Genomic DNA, 20,507 nt, shown 5'->3' on the forward strand with positions numbered 1-20,507 from the left:
GTGGTCCTCAAAAGGAAATGTAAATCAGTTAATAAAATGTTAAAACATAATAATAATAATAATCCACTGGTCCTACTAAAGATTAAGTTGGGGTACTATTAAAATGACCTCACCCAGACTACATGATCACACTCCCATATCACTACACTCAACTTTTCTAGAAAGCTACAAAGCCATCGTAGTCCACTGGCCTAAGTGTGCGCACTAGCCGCCGGAAGTCCTAAAGAATACAGAAGAACTGAGGTCAATTAAAAATCCTAAACACAAACAGAACAAAGCAAGCCCTATACTGAAAGTACAACTCAATGAATGACAGAAATTCAACACCACGGAGCCCAGGTATTTGGGTATATGACTCCTGAGGAAATACTTTAAAACGAGTCTCTCTGGAGGAAAACCGATCCCCAGTTATTACTCAATCCGCTACAGTAACTCATTCAGGGAACAGTAGATCTACTGCACACATACAGATTAGAGTACTGTGTTGAATCAGCTTCCTTCTCTGAGCAAGACAAAGCGGCCTATTACACCTGGTCCTGTGCTACCTTAGCATCTCCCACAAACACAGTTCTTACAACTGCTGAATCTCCTAAGCACCAAAGGAATCCCTACACTACATATGCACTACATATTTACTAACTAAATGACAAAAAGATAAGCACTTGGGTTTAAGTTAGGTTTAGGTTAATAGCAATAAATTATTTATTTAATTTTAAAAAAATGATAAACCATTTTATAATGCCGGGGTTTGTGTTATATATAGCATTTTACATTCACTTAATACGGCAAATGTCAAGGTGATGCTAATGTATTTAAGTGAATCAGTAAAGCCAGCTTGGATTCTGACCCGGTTTTTTATTTTATTTGTTTATTGAAATTGAGACGTATATGTAAGAAAGCCGTCCTAGAAACAAGTCTTTCCACTTCATCTAAATTAGTTTAAATTTTAATTGGAGAAAAGAAAGAAAGAAAAATACATGTATAGAAACACAAATCAAATCCCTGGGTAAAAAAAAAAAGTTTTAATTTTTTTAAAATATGCTTTGCCACATTTCTTTTACCACTATCTCTGCTCTTTGAACTCAGGACTCTCTCTCTCTGGCTCTTATCCGTTTTTTAACTCTGCCTAACTTGACGCCTCTCTGACGTCACCTGTTTACTGCCTTCCATTCGAGAGCACGTTTCACACGTGACAGACGTTTGGGGCCGGGCTCGTGCTCGCTCTGTTCTCGTGCACATGGAGCTGTCCCCCCTAGCCTCATCAAAGCCCACCTGCCCTACCAGCTACTCGGAAGTTATGGGCCTGCGTTGTTTCTGCAGTAAAAGCTGGATAGCTCCAGCAGCTGCCGTCCCTCCCTTTAAAGTGTCGTTAATGACGCAGCCCTCGGTGAACCAGCAGCCTGAGTGATTTTGGAGTTGTGTGTTTTCTGCCACCTGGCGGTCACAATGAGAGCTTGCAACAGCACACTTGGGTGCCGAATAAACATCTATCCAATGATCAGTATGAGCCGCTCGTATTGCTGTGATTATTACACTGCTATTTGGAAACACCTGAGAGTAGTGTAATTATGTTAGCTGTAGTCTAGCAGTTATATTGAGAAAAAGTGCAACATCACAAGTGAGCTGAGTCATTGGTTTGTTTAAAAAAGAAAGTGCTGAAACCTAATTTTGAGTAGTCTAGAGTAGCTTTCATGTAATCATTTCCTCATTATTTTAGCTAAAGTTTACATCAAGTACTTAACACATGTACTGTGTGTTGGGATGTGCACAGTCTTTTGATGTAGGTGTTCATCCTAACTGTGAGGCACTTTGTAACTGTGTTTGTTGTTGTCGTTGTTGTTGTTTTAGACTACAACTAAAGTTATTCTTTTTTCTTTTTCTAATCCATTGCTGTTTAGAGTCAGCGTTGTTTTCTGCCCTCTAGTGGTTGTCATGTGCATTACATAAAAATTTACATTAAGGTATTCAGACATAATAGGTCACTGCCTGTAGCTGACAATCAAATCAAATCAAATCAAATCAAATAATACCATAAACTCTTACATAAATATTGGCCTCTGTAATAATATTAAAGCGTTTAAAATATAATTTAAAAACAAAGCAGTACAAATTACGTTCTGATTGGGTGTTTTCTGACATGACGTTGCCATGGGCGGGGTTTTGCATTAGCAGGAAGCTTGACGTCACGTTTGTTTTGGGAGAACGACGGAGACGACAGGAAAATGGAGCAAAGCGCTGAGGATTATAAGGTACTCCTGAATTAAATGTTTAACACGTTTTCACTGGCTGTTTCTGTGAATGTTCGTAACTGTGCTGTTGAATATTGGGCAGAACTTCTGCATCTAAAGCTAGCTGTGGATCTCCAGTACCGACTAATGGTAGCATCTAAAGCTAGCTGTGGATCTCCAGTACCGTTCGTTAAGCTCGAGCTGGGCTACGTGGTGCTTTAGCTCGATATAAGCTGGATATATTTTTTTGTATAGTTGTGTGTATAACCACACAGACATGAAAGCTTAAAGTGTGTTCAGAAAGTCGCGAACTTAATTCAACTTTTCCTGCTTGGCTGTCTCGCTTTCACCCACTGACCTGAGCAGAGCAGTGACTTTATAGTCATGTGATGTGAATGTGTCATTTACCAGTTCTTTGCTATGATTTACCTGCCGGGTCAGCTGTTTGACTGGTCACGTGGTGCACGGGCTCGTTAATCACATTTGGGCACTGGGTGGGCTACGTTTGCATTTATTTATTTTTTATTAGTATCATTTAGTTTTTAATTTTAGTTTGCTGTCCAGTTTTCCAAAAAGTTTTAGCCGTCGTCAATCATTTTTCAAATGAGGTTTAAAAATAACAGGAAAATACGTTAATCTTCTAAATAAGGTCTCGACGACCTCGTTTGCCATAACTATATGCTATTAAGGCGTTTGAGCTATTTCCTAGGAAATACCGAGCTGTCATTTAGCTTCCTGAGTTGAACCCACCATGGTTTTTGTGGGTTAATGCTTGTGGTGTTGACTGACAAAGACTGAAACTAAATGAGCTAATTTTATAGGTTGAGTGTTATCATGTAAGTATTTCAGTTAGTTCTCATGATTTCTAAAGTTTACGTTATTTTTACAATGATCACGTTTTGTTTTTCTCACTTGACCTCAGATAACTACGAGTTAGTTTGTATCAGCTGTGTTTGACGTTAATTCTTGTTTCCATCTGCCATGTGATGAGTTTATTCCACGTGGATGTTTGTTTTTTTAACTGCAAGACAGTAAACTTTCTTTGTTTACAACCAACCTGCTGTCAGTGTGGTACCACCAATTAGCCCGAAGTCAGGAACACAGACCTGTTTGGCGACCACTGGTTCCTAAGGCAAAGTGGCTGCTGGAGGATTTTGGGTTGCCAGGAGGTCACTGACCAGTTTGTGTGTGTGACTGGGGCTGAAAAGACACGTTGGGCTATGGGAGGACGCCAGAGTACCTGGAGAGAACCCAATCAGGTGTATTGAGAACATGCAAATTCCACAATGATTGGGCAAAAACAGGGCTGGGCTAGCCTGAAATGCTGCTTAGATGTCACACAGAGTGCCTAGCCTTTGTGAAGAGGTGTGGACAACCTCTTTACCTTGAGAACACCAGTAGCGATAGGAATTCTGACTATGCACAGGTCATTAAATCCTTGCTCTTTGTATATGGTTCAAGTTCAACTTCTGAGAGAAACAAGTGGTGTTCAACCACACAAGGTATCAGTTATACTGTAGTTATTGATGACTGATTAAAATAATCTTTAGGCTAATTCTTATTATCTGCCTGTTTGAGTGACTGAAATTTGACACCAATAAAAAAAAAAAACACCTTTAACTGCAAATACATTTTACACTTAATTTCTGCTACTTCATATTTATGTGGGGCTTTTTTCTCCTCAGCTGATATTTGAGAAGGAGGGGGTATACCTCCACACAAATGCCAAGAGGAGTAACCAGGACACTAGTATCCCAGGGTTCATCCGCATTGTGGAGCGGGTAAGAAAGTCTGTGTGAGCTAAGACTGTTTAGGTCAAAGGTATGATCAGGAAAGCACGGGGGTAACCTATCATGTCTTTATTTTTTCAGGCTGGGCTGCCAGCTCTAGAGTGGAGTCCACTGGAGGATGACGGTCGCAACGCTCCTGCTGTACTCTACAGCAAAAAGGTTGGGAACCATCTATTTGCTACATGCTGAAAAATAAAAAGTATTTGTTATTAGCTCGACTAGGATTCTCATCCAATAATCTCCACCTGATCAGGATGGTGATGGAGGGGAAGAGGATACAAACTTTGACCCGGGCTATGAGCCAGACTGGGCAGTTATAAGCACCGTGAAGAAAGAACGAGAACACGTCCCAGTCAAAAGTTCAGGTGCAGTCTGCTTTTCTGGTGATCCTAGCAAAGGCTCGTGCTCAGAAAACTAAAAACTCCTCTTTTTTTCCACAGGTCAGTGGGCGTTCTCGCTGCCTCTCTCAGAGCTGTACTCTCTTCGGAGGTCTCGGTTCTCCTTGGGTCGAAACTTTCTCGTGCTGACTAGTAGAGGTGGCCACCCACTGCCTCCTTTGCACTTCCACAGAGGAGGAACCCGGGAACTGCTGAGGGCACTTCAGCGCTACATTATTCTGGACCCGTAAGCATCACTGCAATCATTTTAGCAGCAGATTTCTAATTACAGTGGAATGCCAGCATTGTTTACATGCTGGAGAAACCCAGATTAGTACCTCAGTTTCAGATGCCCTTTGCTTCTTTGTCAGCGTGTCATGTGGTTTCTGTTCTTGTTATCAGGTCACCACTTGACGGGCGGCTCTTCCTTGCCTACCCCCAGGACTCAGGCACGCTCCCTCAGTCCTTTGATAGGCTGCAGTTTCTTGATGATGGAGGCAATGATCTTGTCTCAGTAAGTAGAGTTTTTTGTTGTTATTTTTTTAGAGGATAGTGTATGTTGGATTTCTAATGAGTAATTTTCTTAAGTAATCTCGCACTTAGTAATTCATAGATTTTAAAATGATTAACTTGTCCATTAACACCAGTGACCCAGTGATGAGGTCATCTTCCACCGAAGCAGCATCAGAACTTGAAAACAAAAGCTAATGTGGAAGTGCCAAAATCTCAATTTCCTCTAAAAGCAGCTTGAGCTATATAGATCCCCGATGTTAACACCTCCAACTGCAGAGTAGTAATAAACATGTTTATAGCATTTTTGCAGTTCAGAGTTTTTGGCCTCCAGAGCCAGTCTCCCCTCGGATGACTACTAAATTCCGAAACCAATTTCTGATGTTTTTATGTTTAAAGTAGGTTGCATTATTTGGGCATGGTCACATTGACAGTTGGATGCCATCACAGGCAGATTTGTCCAGTAGCTGTTTACCAGCCTTCACCTCAATTACCTGCACTAACTGTACTAATTAATAGATCACACAAAACAGAAATTATTAGCAGGTTTCTGTATCTGTGCACTGCTCTCATACAGATTATGCATATAGAAAGCAAGATTACTGATACACTGGATAAAAAGAAATATGCAGTTGGTATTTTTGTTGATCTCAAAAAGGCCTTCGACACAATCAATCACTCAATTTTATTGGATAAATTGCAAAGATATGGTATTCGAGGGAAAGCTGGTAACTGGTTAAAGTTACCTAACGGGTCGGGAACAATATGTTAACATAGGGCATTACCATTCAGAGAAACTTGGTATTACATGTGGTGTTCCCCAAGGGTCAGTGTTGGGACCAAAACTTTTCAATGTATACATAAATGATATTTTTGATGTTTCTCAAGTACTTAAACTCATACTGTTCGCAGATGACACCAACATATTTTTCAGTAGCGATGATTTTACTGATCTTGTAATGACCGTAAACAGGGAGCTAAAATTAATTAAAAAATGGATGGACATAAATAAATTATCATTAAATATAAATAAAACTAAAGCAATGTTTTTTGGTAATTTAAAATATAATATAGAATTACCAATTATCATTGAAGGTGTACCAACTGATAATGTGAGTGAAAACAAATTTTTGGGAGTCGTAATTGATAATAAAATTTCATGGAAACCCCACGTCAGACACATAAAAACCTAAATTTCCAGAAGCCTCGCAGTTTTGAACAAAGTGAAACAATTCCTTGATAAAGATGCACTTCGTACTCTGTACTGTACCCTGGTTCTTCCATATCTTACATATTGTGTGGAAGTGTGGGGAAACACATATAAAAATACAACTAATCCATTAGTCACAGTACAGAAACGAGCACTGCGTATTATTCACAAGGCTGGTTATCTAGATCATACTCACAAACTCTCTCTTCAGGCAAAGTTACTTAAATTCCAGGATCTGGTTAATTACAATACATCCATAATTTTGTATAAAGCTTTTACTGAACTTTTACCGGCAAATTTACAAACTAGATTTGAAATTCGAGAAAAGGTTTATAATGTGAGAGGCTTTGGAGAATTCAAATTACCCAGAACTCAAACAACCCGTAAAGGTTTTTGTGTGTCTGTGGTGTGAAAATCTGGAACAGTCTGAGTTTACAATTGAAACAATGCAAAAATATTCATAGATTTAAATTCCTCTACAAACAGTTGGTCTGGTCACAGTATACTCAATGATGCTTTTAGTGTGCTCTGTAATGTCTGTTCTCTTACCATTGCTGGTATGGATTCCAAAAAAAAAAAAATAAAGTGTGCGTATGTATGTACATATATGTACATGTGTGTGTAGATATATATGTATGTATATGTATGTGTGTTTGTTACTTGTAATTATTACTGCCTGTTACCTGTGGTAATGGAATTTATAATTTATATATTCTGTATTCAGTTATGAAGGCTCTAATTGTTGTTTGCGAGCTGCCGTTTAGATGCTTGTATGTGCCCGGGGCTGTTGATGGGTCTGTATGCAATGATGGGCGTAGCTGCGGGAAGTTTATTGTTTTGTTTTGTTTTTGTTGATGAGTGAGTATAGGGGTGGGATTTAATAAGTTTTCTTCGTCCCACTCCTTTTTCAGGCAATTTTTGTTTTTTGTTTTGTGCATTTTATGTTCAATATAGGTATTTGTTGTGCCTGAAAATGAACAAATAAATGAAATGAATGAAGATGGGATCGGCCAAAAACGAAACCATCAGAGCTTCAAACAGGTTCCACCAAGTCAAGTCAAGTCAAGTGGCATTTCATTTCAATCATATGCAGTGGTACAGTACACAGTGAAACGAGACAATGGTCCTCCAAGACCTTGGTGCTACATATAACATATAACAGACAATCAACACAGGACTACATGTGGTGGCAGCGACACAGTGGTTTCATCTGTCTTTTTTAATCATAGCCTTTGGTACCAGCTAACATTAGTGAAGGAAACATCATACTTAAAACGACAGGCCTTCATTTGCATAAACATTCTTTTTTTTTTTTCACCTATAACAGAGATTTATCCATGACCCGTATGCCACTACATTTGGTGGATTCTCCAAAGTCACAAATTTCTTCAGGGCAGCACTTCGGCCTCCAGAGTCCCCCATCCACACACGTACTCCTCAGGATCCCAGTTTGCCTCCACAGCCTGATGAAGAGCCCGGATTCGAACTCATCACCTGCGTAAGAGAAAGATACAAAAAGATAATTTGAGCGCGGATAGATGGAATAAAAAATAAGTTATTAATGTTTGATTTTATTTCTTTCATCAAGGGTGTGGAACTTGGTCCCAAACCAGATGTAACAAGGGGACAGCCTCTGGATAAGTGGGAGGAGTTTTTGGACTCTGAGGGGCGAGTGACTTGCAAAGAAAAAATCAAAGAACTTGTGTTCAGAGGGGTAGGACAGTAAATAGAGTTAGGCTACGTTCACACTGCAGGTCTTAATGCTCAATTCCAATTTTTTGATCAAATCCGATTTTTTTTGTCTGCTTGTTCACACTACAAATAAAATGCGACAGCAAACGCGCTCTAGTGTGAACCCTCAAAGCGGCCTACATGCGCAAAAGAAGACGTCACACACAACGCGCTCTGTTTAGACCAAGAGCAAACATTATTGTATGACTGATGGCCCTTAATATAAAGACTTCGGACTTTATGTTTCCCAATTTTTGCTTTAAGTTATTTTGTTATTTACATAATAATGTAAATAACCTAATAATGATCCTTATTGCTGTTTTAGAGAGGAGCGGTGCTTCAAAGGATAGTTGCAGCTTTCTGTCAGAATCTGCAGATTATACAGTACAAATAAAATGTTCACGTTTCTCCAACGTTGTATTCCCAACAGTTTCACTGGATGGCCAGGAAGCGTTCGCGATGTCTTATTGGGCGCTTCTCCGGAGCTGATGATTGGCGTCTGTCTTGCGTCAGTGACGTAAAAGATGGATTTCATGCGACTTGACCGTTCAAACAGCAGTCGCTTTCTAAAACATCGGATATGTATCGGATTCAGTACCACATACGAAAGTGACCCAGATCGGATTTGAAAATATCGGATTTGTGCCGTTCACACTGTCATAGCATGATCGGATATGGATCGCATAGGGTCAAAAAAGTCGGATTTGATGCACTTTCGCCTGCAGTGTGAACGTAGCCTTAGAGACAAACATGTGTTTCTCATGTTTAACCAGGTGTGTATTCTTTGATGGGGTTTTTGTGTATCTTGCAGGGCATCACACACTCACTGAGGAAGGAGATATGGAAATTCCTGCTGGGGTTTTATCCGTGGAACAGCACTGCCAAGGAAAGAGAGGACATTCTTCGGGTCAAAACGTTAGTAGAATTTTTTTTTTCCTGTCATATCTTTATGATAATTTATTGAAGCTTTGGGAAACACTCTCATTTCCTTGCTTGGTAAATGGTAAGTGGACTGGTTCTTATATAGTGCTTTTCTACTCCACCTGAGTGCTCAAAACACTTTATACAACTTGCCCTGTTCACACACATTTCCTACAAAAGTGCTTTCATAGCTAATATTCAAACACACATACACACACTCCGTTGGGTACATCAGAGAGTAACTTTGGGTTAGTAGCCAGGGTTCGAACCACCAACCTTCCAATTAGTAGATGACCTGCTCTCCCTCCCTCCTGAGCTAGCTGCAGACACTTTTTTTCTTTTTTAAGGCTTAGCAGCGAGCCAGTGTATTTCCTAAAATCTTGAACTATTCACTTGCTTTAACAACCCTTCTGCGTGTGCAGGGATGAGTACTTCAGGATGAAGGTGCAGTGGAAGTCTGTCAGTGAAGAGCAGGAGATGAGAAACTCCCTCCTCAGAGGATACAGAAGCCTGATAGGTCAGTGCATCTAATAACAGAAGATCTGTTCAGCGTTTAGTCAGCTGCCCGTCAGAAGTTAAACTGTCTTTGTTCTGTTGTGACAGAGAGAGACGTCAACAGGACAGACAGACACAACACTTTCTTCTCTGGGAATGACAATCCGGGACTGACCCTGCTTCACGACGTGCTGATGACTTACTGCATGTACAACTTTGATCTGGGTGTGTATTTATGAACTGCTGGTAAACAGATGTGCACTTCATAAATTGATCACCGGTACATGTGACTGCCAAAAAGACCACCTTTGGTAGTTTCCTGGTCTGGATCTTTCAGGTGTAATGCCACAATCTTCCCAGAAGTGGGTGACCCAACAAATTCGCCCCAAGGTCACACTGTGCAAGGCACATAGAAATAGCAGAAAACCCATGAGCTAAGTTCATGACAAGTATGGCTTGTTTGTAAAAGTTGCCAGGAGAAAGCCCGTTCTCTCTAAAAAGAACATGGCACAGGTTTAGAAAGAGCAAACTACAAGACTTCAGGAACAATGAAACCAAAGTAGACATGTTGGGCCATGAAGAACAGTGCCACGGCTTTGCAGTCACTGACTAGACCATGAACTCTTCTGTATACAAAAGTATTCCACAGTCAAATGTAAGGCTGTACAAGAGCTAAAGCTTGGCCCAAATTGGGTCATCTAACAGGACATCCTCTCCCAAGCACAACAGCAAATCTACAACAGAATGTTTTAAGAGAGTAATCCCTTCAAAGCCCAATTAACTGAAGCAATGCTGTAAAGAAGAGTGGACCAAAACTCCTCCAGATACTGATGAAGTCATATAGAAACCCATCACGTCAACCTATTGCTGCTAAAATTGGTTCTCTAAGTACACCACGTGATTCAGTAGCTTACTTTCACATGACTTCATATTGTTTGTATATGAAAATAAAAGTTGAACAAGCATTACGGTGCCAGTACGAGTGGCGTCTGATGACCAGAAAGATTTGTAACAACAGGAGGAAACGTATTCTACGACTTCCTGTTACTTAACTGGTTAATTTTCTCTACTTCATTGTGTTCAGCAAACAACAAAATAAACAGTGAAACAACAGAGATGTCCATGATGTTTTAAGACCAATCAACAAAGGGTTTGGCAGCGATTAAAAGCGGTTTGAGTAAAGTATGTATGTAAATATGTTTGTAACACAGGTCTCCTTTTTCATCGGTGCAGGTTATGTGCAGGGGATGAGTGATCTTCTTTCTCCTATCCTGTTCGTCACCCAGAATGAGGTGGAGTCATTCTGGTGTCTGACAGGATTCATGGAGCTGGTGGTTAGTAAAAATATCTGTTCTCTTTTTTGTTATCGTCTGTCACAACCCGTGATCTTCTGTTGAGACACACAAGAGCTTTTAAAGCTGTTACTCTATATTTGAGTCGATTTCTGCTCCGAATGGAGAATAATTAACTCTGCAGCAGCACAAACATAACCTTTGAAAGTTTAAATGCACTTGGGCCAGTGAAGTGATTTTTGTGCAGTGACTTGAGACCTCATCAACATTTGATTTGAATGAATATAAAAAACGCCCACACTTAAAACTGCTTTGGATGTCTCTCAGTGTGCTCTTCGGCTAACTCGCCGCTGTCTCCAGTTGTGAAGCAACCACAAAAACACTCACTGGATTTTGGTTTGTAGCCTGAGGCTGTTTGCCAACAATCACAAGCATACACCTTATTAAATGTTAAATAAATGCACATTCTCTCTCTTAAAAAAAAATGTCATCTGGTTCTATGTTGTGCTGAAATGTGATATTAATCATTGAGATCTGGGGAAGCAGTGAAAGAAAAACAATAATGAAATTAGCGGAGTGTCAAAGCAGAAACATCCAAAAGATTGATGTATTTGTAAGAAGCCGTAGACTCCAGCTGAAGAACAGGTCTTTGTTTTTCTTTCCTGCAGCACCAGAACTTTGAAGAGTCTCAGGAGGCCATGAAGCAGCAGCTTCTTCAGCTCAGTATCCTGCTGAAGGCGCTGGACCCAGAGCTCTGTGACTTCCTGGGTAAGTGAGCTCCTATTTAGCCAGGCACATTAACAGTAGAAGTGAGAGTGTAAAATGAAACGTGCAAAGTAAAGCTGGGCAAGATAAAGAAGTTTTAAAGCTACCTCCTTTGTTTTGAAGGGAGGAAGGTTCAGGGCTGAAGCAATCAGCTTCATGGGCTCATCCGATTAGAATAAGAAAAGCAGCCATCTAATGCAGAATTATTTTCAGGGTACTCCTTTTATTCTCAAATAAATAAGGCAAAAAAGGAAGGAAACAAAGACACACATGGACTGCCAATGCTGAAAGAAAACAGAGATTCAAGTTACTCATTACCTTAACATTACATAAAATAAAAACCCAAACAGAACCTCACCTCAGCTGCCGCCCCGTGTGGAAGTGAGGAAAGAGTGAGCCAAAAGTGAATGCAGTCCTTATGTACTGTGTGACATATAATGTGTGACAGGTGAGTGCAATCAAGGACAAGCACCACACCCAATCAAAGGTGAGAGAACTAAACAAGGTGCATCTGGTGAAGTGAGTGGGTGTGCTGGGATGTGCTAAAAGGTGGGTCTCTACAACATCCTTCATTGTTGTGTTGATTTGCACCTCAGCACTAATTTCAGTTCCTATCTAACTTGTATACATGTGCTTCTGTCTAAAAGGAGCAACTTGTCAATTTGCATGGCATTTGGGGAAGAAGATAAAGTCACAGGGAGGGAAAATCTGGCAGCTAGGGCAGGTAGTGACCAAAGATTGTCATGTCACCACAGTTCCACTCATCCCAACTGATTGTTCTTACTCAGATGTTATAGTAGAACTCGGTTTGGAGAGGTTGTTCCTGGCGGATGAATTTACGGTTTGAGGTTGGGTCAGTTTGACACCGAAGGCAAAGTCGAACCTTAAATAGAGCAGCAATGCAGAAAGACGACCAGAGGTGCACAAAAGGAAGACATTACCGTGTTTTCTGTTGAATCTGACCTCTCACATATAAGTTTAGATATGCTGAAGGTGACATACATGCCACGCATATGTATGAAACTGAGAAAACTCTGGATGTGCAATAATAATTTCTTTTTTGTAAAGAGATAAAATTCCAGTTCTCCCTTCCTTGCATGTCCTTCAGACTCTCAGGACAGCGGCTCGCTTTGCTTCTGTTTCCGCTGGCTGCTCATCTGGTTCAAGAGAGAGTTTTCCTTTGAGGATATCCTCACACTGTGGGAGGTGAGTGCTTGACTGTACCAATTTAACATATTTGTGTCTTGAATTGATTTTTGTTATGAAACCGAATCCCACATTATTATTATTTTTTACAGTCTACAGTACGGATTGTTTGGGCTGCATCTTGACATCGCATTTTATGGCATCGTGTTTTCTTCCTCAGGTCCTCTGGACTCGTCTTCCATGTGAAAACTTTCACCTGCTGATCGCCTGTTCGATCCTCGAGTCCCAGCGAGAAGAACTGATAGGCTCGAACCATGACTTCAACACTATTCTGAAGGTGTGTGTCTGGATTAAAGATGAGTTTGTTTGTTTTTCTGTAATCATACAGATTTTCATCTTCTATAATGTTTTTCATCTGCAGCACATTAACGAGTTGACAATGAAGTTGGACCTGCAGAGCGTTCTGCGTGGAGCCGAGGCCATCTACCTACAGCTGTTTCTGTGCAAGGTAAGACACAGGGCCACTTCATACCTCATGATTCGACATACAGCCAGTAAAATATCTGTTGGTCCAAATCTGAGATTATTATTTTTTTATTAGTATTATCAGAATATAATAGGAAAACAATTTATCTTGTGCTATATTATGTTAACTGATAAATTAATAACTTGCTTCCCCTTTTTCCTCTTCCCTTTCCACCCCAGGAGCTTCCTGTTATGGTTAAGCAGGTCCTGGGCCTCTACGTCCCACCCAGCTCAGAGGAAGAGAGCCCAGACTCACAGGCCAGCGAGACACAGCGCCTCCTCAGCCAATCACAGGAAGGAGCTGCAGCTTCTAATTCAGCGTGTGGCCCCAGCTGCTCTTAAATCTGATTATCAGCTGGTGGACTGACACTCACTAAGAGATGTGTGAAAGACATTTATATATGAAATATGTACTAAATATTATCCCATGGTATGGAGTGAAGACTGTTGTTACTGATGGTCAGAGGCAGGGGGCACTGTGGAGGCTCTTTTCTCTCACTGTGTGTTCATGAAAGTTACAATCCAATGTGTTTAAACACTATAGCCGTACTTGCAGTGCTGTTTTTGTGTGTATGCTGTCCTCCTGTTTCCTTGTCACTTGTTTACATTTCCTGTTTTCATGACACTTTTGCTTCTGCTTTTACTTATTATTTAACTATATTAATTCGTTTATCCCTTGCTTACGTTTCAGTTTATTTTGTGTTTTCTTACGGTCCTCTCACCACTCCTCCTGTAAAGGGAAATAGACGAAGCATAAACTCACTGGCAGTATTTTGCTAGTACTGTAAGATGCCATTCCAGCCCTATGCAAAGGTTGTGCATGCCTTATAGGTTCCACATGCCACTTTGGTAATATTAAGCCTTGTAACTATATGTATGATGTTCTAGCATTTTCATCTCGTTATTACCAAATAAATGGTTGAATCATAACAAAACAGGGTATTTAAACTCTACTTTATCCATTTGTAAAAACTTAAGCAGAAGAAGTTCAAGATAACTGAACTTGATCCCCCTGTGGATAAGAATCAGGTGAGGAAGGAACAGACGATAACATCCTCCCCAAGACTTGAAAAGGATTCATTTATCAAATGGTGGAGGTGAGCGTCAGTGTGCAGGTCTGAGTTTACCTGCAGATCCACAGCAACAATAATACACGAGCCGACCGTGGGTCAGGGGGTTGGAAGCTCATCTTGTAAACCGTAAGGTTGCCGGTTCGATCCCCAGCTCTGTCTTGCTCGTTGTGTCCTTGGGCAAGACACTTCGCCTACTGGTGATAGCCAGAGGGGCCGTTGGCGCAATATGTCAGTCTGCCCCAGGGCAGCTGTGGCTACAACTGTAGCTGCCTCCACCAGTGTGTGAATGTGAGAGTGAATGAATAGTGGAATTGTAAAGTGCTTTGAGGGTCTCGAAAAGCACTATATAAATGCAATCCATTATTAATACACATATCAGTGAGGAGTAACTTCACACCGGTCCTTGTCCTATAAAGTTACTTCTCATGCATAAACTCACCATAACAGGCGAGGTGTGTGGGTGTTCCTCGCCTCTCGCCCTGTGGTAGCTGGGATAGGCTTCAGTGTATATCAGTGTAAATATGTAAATATCTGTATATTTACATATTTAAAATATCTCCAGTTATATATCTTAAACTATCCAGATGCAAATGTTTTAGATGTAGTTTAAAAACTGAAAAAATGGGAAATAGTTGTTTGAATTTTACATGTAAATACATAAAGATAGAAATTGAAATGAAAAGCTGCAGGATGCAGGAATCTATAAGAAAGATTCCAGCTCAATCAATGAGCTGTTTTAACTCCTTCCTTTATTCTGATTGGTTGTCCCTTGCAAACAGCAGTTTTGAACAGCAGATGCATCTCAGGTCCAGCAGCCAACGCTGTGTACCTGAGATGACTACTTTAGGGATATCAGCTCTCACTGACATCATATAGAGCCAGAAGTAGAAAAGAAATACCTAAACTGAGTGTTTAGAGCACTCTGAGCTTTTTCCTCACATGGATTAGCTGCACACCCTGTCATTTCATTATTTGAAACTTTGGCCATATTTAATACGACCATCAAACATCGTAACTGTTTATAACAGAGGTAATAGCTCCCCTTTAGTGTAACACCCAAATGCTGTCAAAAACTCAACTGATAGTCTCAAAATTGTGATAAATACATTGATTTAGTGAAGATGTTTCGCTACTCTGCGTCTGTGTAAAAATGATTCCAACGACTCGTTTACATTTGTCCGATAAATCTGAGGTCAAAGACTGACAGACTGTTACAGTAAACTGCACTTGTTTATGTCTTAACTTGTGAACTGGTTAAACTTTGCCCTCCCTAACCTCTCCTCCCCCACTGGCCAGCAGGTGTCTGTGTGAGGTGAATAGCTCAAGGGGAAAATAGGGCCTCTGTTCTCCACTGTCCTGGGAAATGAGCTGGAAAATGAGGGGCGGGCAGCCACACCCCCTTCTCAGGACCTGCTGCACTCCTCCTGTGGCTGGTGGCTGTCTTCGAGCCCCTCGATCCATTTTGTTTGAATACAGCTGCGGTGTATGAATTTAGCAGGGTGCTTAAACAGCCCGACGATCTGTCACTCTCGCCCTCTCGCCCTCCCACCGTCCCACCCCATCCTGACCTAACTTGACTGGCAGAGCCAAACTTACTCAGTCCTTCATTCAAACTCAATCTGCTTTCAGCCCTTTTCAAAGCCTGTTTATAGGCGAAGGCCTTGTCGACCGCTTTAAACCTAATATTCTCTCACTAATGCTACAATCGACTAAGAATTGCAGGATTATGTCTCTTCGTGTTGTCATTATGCAGAGTGTCTAAGAATAACCATCTCAGTTAGACAATGTGGCTGCTGATCTACTCCCTGTGCCTCAGATTCTCATCTATGATTTGTTTATTATGAATTCAGTTACTCAGGAAAATTGAATGAATCTGGTCTAGGCTTGGAACACTGGACACAGGATGCACTGGCATTGTTTTGTACAGGTTTAAACTTTAACCTTGCATGAATATTTTAAAGGGAAAACATTGTGCTCTTGTGTTAATTAGTTGTAAACTTTGGGTAAGTTCATGTACAAGCCCTGAAATACCCTAAAAGAACTCAGAATTGCAGTATAGATTCAATGCCTGCGTGTACATTCAAACATGTGTTATAATATGCTTTTAACCACTGATTCTGATTTGGAGGGGGGGGGGGGGTGTATTAATTTTGGGTTTCAGTCTTTTTAATTACTATTGTGTGGATGCCATATATTAGACACAAGACTTGGGAAAATTACATCATGTATCACATTAAAAACACAGAACTTTTGAAAGCCTTCTTGTAATCATCCAAAGTCTCAATGAATACATCCACGTCAGAGTGTAGTTTCTATTTTTATTTTAGTTAATTAAAATGTTTTTAAACATCCAGTGTTAATTTTTTTTAGTTTAGCTTCAGTAACAACCATCATATGAAGAAGGAAAATGTTATGCATTTTCACAGAAAGTGGGACTGTTTAATCAGGTCTGCATTCTTGGGGATTTTAGCTTTAGCTTGTTATGATATGGGTTTCAGGTTTTGGAATATTTTATGAGATTATGTTAAGTGGTTGTGATTATTTTTTATTTTCATGACTTTCATCAAAGTAGCTCGTGCTTACGTTTACAATAGCGAAATTTAATCAAGTGCTTTATCGGAACATTGCTCATAGTATAAGTACAGATTTCAGGTGCATGTTCTCCCATTGTGTATTTCCATCTTTTAAATCTTTCTTATGTTTGTTCAGTTGACCATTTTAGGACTATTGTTTTGTCATATTCTGTCTTACTGAGTTTTTTATTTATAGTCCTTTGGTTGCTGTAATACAGAACCTGCCCAACTTTGGAGATAAATGAAGTGTTCTTTTTTTTCCCTCCATAAAAATACTGTTTTGGGTTACATATGAAACTGAATCACTTCTTTGTCACAGCAGGTATGAATTATTGATGCTCAGCTGAAATCAAGTCGTGGTGATCCACAGCATGGTGTTCGTATCTCTGTCCATTTAACTCCCATTTGAAACCTTAGCTGCCATTGACGCCTTAAATGTGTGAAGAGCCACCTGTAATGAGTGTGTCAAATACAATCTGTATTCTCCACTGGGGAGTGCGACCCCATTGTGACCATCAGTGGGCTCCCCGGGGAGTGCGTGAAAAGTGTGTCTACCCCATGAATGTGTGAAGTGTGTGTGTGCGAAGAGCCAGCAGCAGGCAGAAGGCCAGGAGCTGTTGTCTGACACTGATTTGTAAAGGGAGACAATACGGCTCATTGACCTGCCCGGCTCCACTGTCTGTTGCACATACCTCGCCCGGCCCTCCCCGCTGGCCTCGCCGCTCTTTATACAAGAGCAGCAGATTGCCACAGGGAGGGGAGACCGAAGGGGACGCAGGTTGCTTTGACAATGACAATCTGTGACGACAGAGAAGCTCAGAGCCAAAAGTTTGACGAACACATTTATAACTACTTTTGAAATCCCTTCCTCTCCCCTGATAAATGGTGAGAAACGCAAGATGTGTGCAGTATTCAAGGTATTTTAATGTTTCCATCTAAAGAGTGCAAAAGCTTCCAAAAAAGAAATCTGTTTGCAACCCCACTGTCAAATATTATTTTTCTTTATTGATTAATTTGTAATTGTTTCAAAAATTGATTCATTTTTTTGTTTAGTATGTTTGCACGCAGCTGTTATATTGTTTCCTTACAAAAGAATATAGAATCTATCTAGAATTACCAAATATCTTTGTTAAAAAACATTTGTAAAAACAAAGAACCTTTAGGGTATTCTCGCTTGAATGAAATGTGAGATTTTACTCTCATTTTATCTATCTTTAATTTTTAATCACTTAATCACAGTTCTCCAAATGCATCCTGGGACATAAGCAACATTTTAGGATTGCAAACCTGCAAACCACCGACTCAAATCATTATACGACACAAAAATCCCTGAAACTGCACAGACAGAAATAATGGGACTGTTTGGGAAACTAAAAAAATATCAGAACTTCAGGATCTTTCTCTGACAGCAGGACAAGACTGAACATCAGCGTTTAACATCTCTCCTCCCGTGCTCACGTTGTAAACAAACACCCTCATCCTTTTGTCATCCATGCCCATTGTCACAGTCTGGAGGTGCTTCGCTCTCTCTCTCTCTCTGTCTCTCTCTGTCTCTCTCTGTCTCTCTCTCACCCCTCGTTGCCTTTTCTTTTCGTCCTTCTCTTTTTTCACTGTCGGTGACAAGCTGTTGCTCTGTCCCTGCGGGCCACACCCTCTCTTGTCTGTTCCTCTTTTCCCCTCCCCTGCCTCCCTCTCTCCCCTTGCTCTCCTTCTTTCTCCCTCTCCCCACCTGTTGAGGCAATTGTTGCACAGATCGCATTGTTTGTTAACTTATTATTTTATGTCGCTCATGAGGGTCTCTGCCCCTTCCTATGGCATTTCCCACCCCTCTGGACCACTCCCCCTCTCTTCCCGACTGCTGGGTATAAAACTTTGAGCTTCTGGTGAGGGGGGATATTCAGCAGGGCCACCTCAGGAAGACTGATTTCAGCAAAAACCAAGAAGGCTCTACAGTGATTTACCAACTTCCATTTACCTGCAAACTATTCAGCTTCCTCGTGTGGCAGAAGGACGTTGGTTTTTCTTTTAATTCCCTCCTGGACATAAACAAGTTCATATTTTAGCCAGCAGGCTGTGCAGATGGACAGAGACATGTCTGTGTCTCTGTGGTGTGAGGAAGTGGAGGATGACCAGACTCAAGATCAGAGCCAGAGGGAGGCACAAGCCCAGGGCCACAACAGTGGCTCGCCTCAGCTGCGAGCCGCCTGGGACCCAACAGTGTCGGGGCATCGAGTGATCCAGAGGCTGCTTCACGTGGAGGAGAGATACATGCCCTCCATGCTCTACATCACCCTCATCCACAGGGATCCGGAGCGCAGGGAGGAGCTTGCCAAATGGGCCCTGGAGGTATTCAGTTCTCTCATGCTCCAGTTTTTCGATTTGCCTCAAAGTGCTGGGTGAGTTATGTCATCGGGACAGCTGTGATCCTGACATCTTTCATCCTTTTTCCCTCCTCTCCAGGTGTGCTGTGAGTGTGGTTGTGATGAGACAGTCTTCCCCCTGTCTGTCTCTCTGATGGACAGGTTCCTGTCTGCGTCTCTGTCTGTACCGGTCTCATTGTACTGCCTAGCTGCTGGCTGCATGCTTATAGCCTCGAAGCTCACAGAGTGTGACAGCGTGACCGCTGACACCCTATGTGCGGCAGCTGAATACAGCTTCCTGCCATCGAACCTGTTGGTGAGTTTATCTCATACTCCGAATAACCTAATCCCATTTGGGAGTCTTTCCCAGCTGTGGCCCTCTAATACCTAACAGTGATTTGTCTCCACTGGATGCCAAAGTCTTTCAAATGTAGCCCATAAAGTTGGGCTTCAGCTAAAATTTTCCTGTTTTCATGCTCCCTTCCATTAGGAAATGGAGCGTGTTATCCTCGCCACCCTCCGATGGGACACAGCAGCAGTGACTCCGCAGGATTTTCTCCCACATTTTCTCGCCTGTGTAGAGGAGAGAGGAGACAGTGGTGAATCTGCAGAGGAGCAGCTTTCCACCCTGCGGCGGCACAGCGACACGCTGGCCGCCATGTGTGTCTGCGACTCCCGGTTTCTGGGAGCCCCGCCATCGCTTGTTGCTGCAGCATCACTGAACTGTGCCCTACGAGGTCTGGGCAACAAGGGCCTCACTCAGCTGGCCCTTATGAGTGAAGCATTGGCTGAACTGTGCCAGACCGACCTGGTGAGAATGCCTGTTTTGTTTGCAAGTAGACTCAATTATTAGATTAGATTTGATTTAAATGAGGTTTTCAGTTGGAATTTTAATTTTGCAAAGGGACAGAATCAACAAGAAGCATTTTCTTTTGTTTTGAAGGGCCTCCTTGTTTCAAAGCTTTGTCAAATGCAGTGAAATACACATATCTTACACAAAAGACTTCATTTTTCTCTTTCTTGCTTTCCAGGCTGTCCTGCAGTGCTACAGTGAGATGATTGAATATGCCCTCCACCAGCGTCTGAGAAGTGGGCTTCAGCAGGGCCCCACAGAAAAAGACGAGGAGGTGGAGAACGAAAGGCCTGGAACACCAACTGACATGAGAGAGATTGACTTGTGAACACTGAATGAAGTATTGCATTGAAAGTGTCAACCAATCAAAACCCTTTAAGCTCATCAGTCAAACTGATATAAATTCAATATGACCTCAGAATGCTCTGACATTTTTTCCTCATATAATTTAGCTATTTTTGTGTGTGGTTGTTAATTTATTTTTGTGTAATTTATTTGTGGAAAGGCGTTTTTTCCACGTGCCATATTTAATACTTCTATCAATTTTATATTAGGCCTAGATTTTTTTAAAGAATCATATTTATACCTTTTATTTATTATTCATGCGCAATTGTTGATTCATTTTATGTTAATTTATTTCAATTTACCATAACTTTGT

The 20,507-nt window shown here is 41.2% G+C and overlaps 2 protein-coding genes across 3 annotated transcripts; both read left to right on the forward strand.

Moving 5' to 3' along the window:
• Positions 1–2,182: 2,182 nt before the first annotated feature.
• Positions 2,183–13,885, forward strand: tbc1d17 (TBC1 domain family, member 17). Of its 2 annotated transcripts, none has more exons than XM_085351839.1 (17): positions 2,183–2,249; positions 3,914–4,009; positions 4,100–4,177; positions 4,272–4,383; positions 4,459–4,642; positions 4,798–4,909; positions 7,443–7,613; positions 7,704–7,829; positions 8,658–8,761; positions 9,190–9,284; positions 9,371–9,487; positions 10,496–10,596; positions 11,223–11,322; positions 12,428–12,525; positions 12,686–12,802; positions 12,887–12,973; positions 13,171–13,885. In XM_085351839.1, exons 1-17 carry the CDS (start codon positions 2,223–2,225, stop codon positions 13,330–13,332), a joined length of 1,887 nt encoding a protein of 628 aa, XP_085207965.1. In that variant the 5' UTR covers positions 2,183–2,222; the 3' UTR covers positions 13,333–13,885. The 2 variants fall into 2 exon arrangements, with proteins under 2 accessions (XP_085207965.1, XP_085207966.1); XM_085351840.1 differs by lacking the exon at positions 2,183–2,249 and adding an exon at positions 3,281–3,730.
• A 4,830-nt stretch (positions 13,886–18,715) lies between these two features.
• ccndx (cyclin Dx) lies at positions 18,716–20,177 on the forward strand. The gene is made up of 4 exons (XM_085352845.1): positions 18,716–18,982; positions 19,097–19,312; positions 19,487–19,807; positions 20,028–20,177. Exons 1-4 carry the CDS (start codon positions 18,716–18,718, stop codon positions 20,175–20,177), a joined length of 954 nt encoding a protein of 317 aa, XP_085208971.1.
• Positions 20,178–20,507: the final 330 nt, after the last annotated feature.

The sequence above is a fragment of the Diplotaxodon limnothrissa genome, linkage group LG4 (genome assembly GCF_057381915.1).
Source record: "Diplotaxodon limnothrissa isolate DT_005_m linkage group LG4, D_limnothrissa_male_GT1.1, whole genome shotgun sequence".
NCBI classification, from domain to species: Eukaryota; Metazoa; Chordata; class Actinopteri; order Cichliformes; family Cichlidae; genus Diplotaxodon; species Diplotaxodon limnothrissa.

What these genes read in the sequence shown, in the direction of transcription:
- tbc1d17 (XM_085351840.1), top strand. Translation starts at nt 3,647, where the DNA reads ATGCACAGGTCATTAAATCCTTGCTCTTTGTATATGGTTCAAGTTCAA. An exon ending in GACATTCTTCGGGTCAAAAC is followed by an intron (nt 8,762 to 9,189) that starts GTTAGTAGAATT and finishes CTGCGTGTGCAG; the next exon opens with GGATGAGTACTTCAGGATGA. An exon ending in ACTTCAACACTATTCTGAAG is followed by an intron (nt 12,803 to 12,886) that starts GTGTGTGTCTGG and finishes TTTCATCTGCAG; the next exon opens with CACATTAACGAGTTGACAAT.
- ccndx (XM_085352845.1), top strand. Translation starts at nt 18,716, where the DNA reads ATGGACAGAGACATGTCTGTGTCTCTGTGGTGTGAGGAAGTGGAGGAT. An exon ending in TTGCCAAATGGGCCCTGGAG is followed by an intron (nt 18,983 to 19,096) that starts GTATTCAGTTCT and finishes CCTCCTCTCCAG; the next exon opens with GTGTGCTGTGAGTGTGGTTG. An exon ending in TCCTGCCATCGAACCTGTTG is followed by an intron (nt 19,313 to 19,486) that starts GTGAGTTTATCT and finishes CCCTTCCATTAG; the next exon opens with GAAATGGAGCGTGTTATCCT.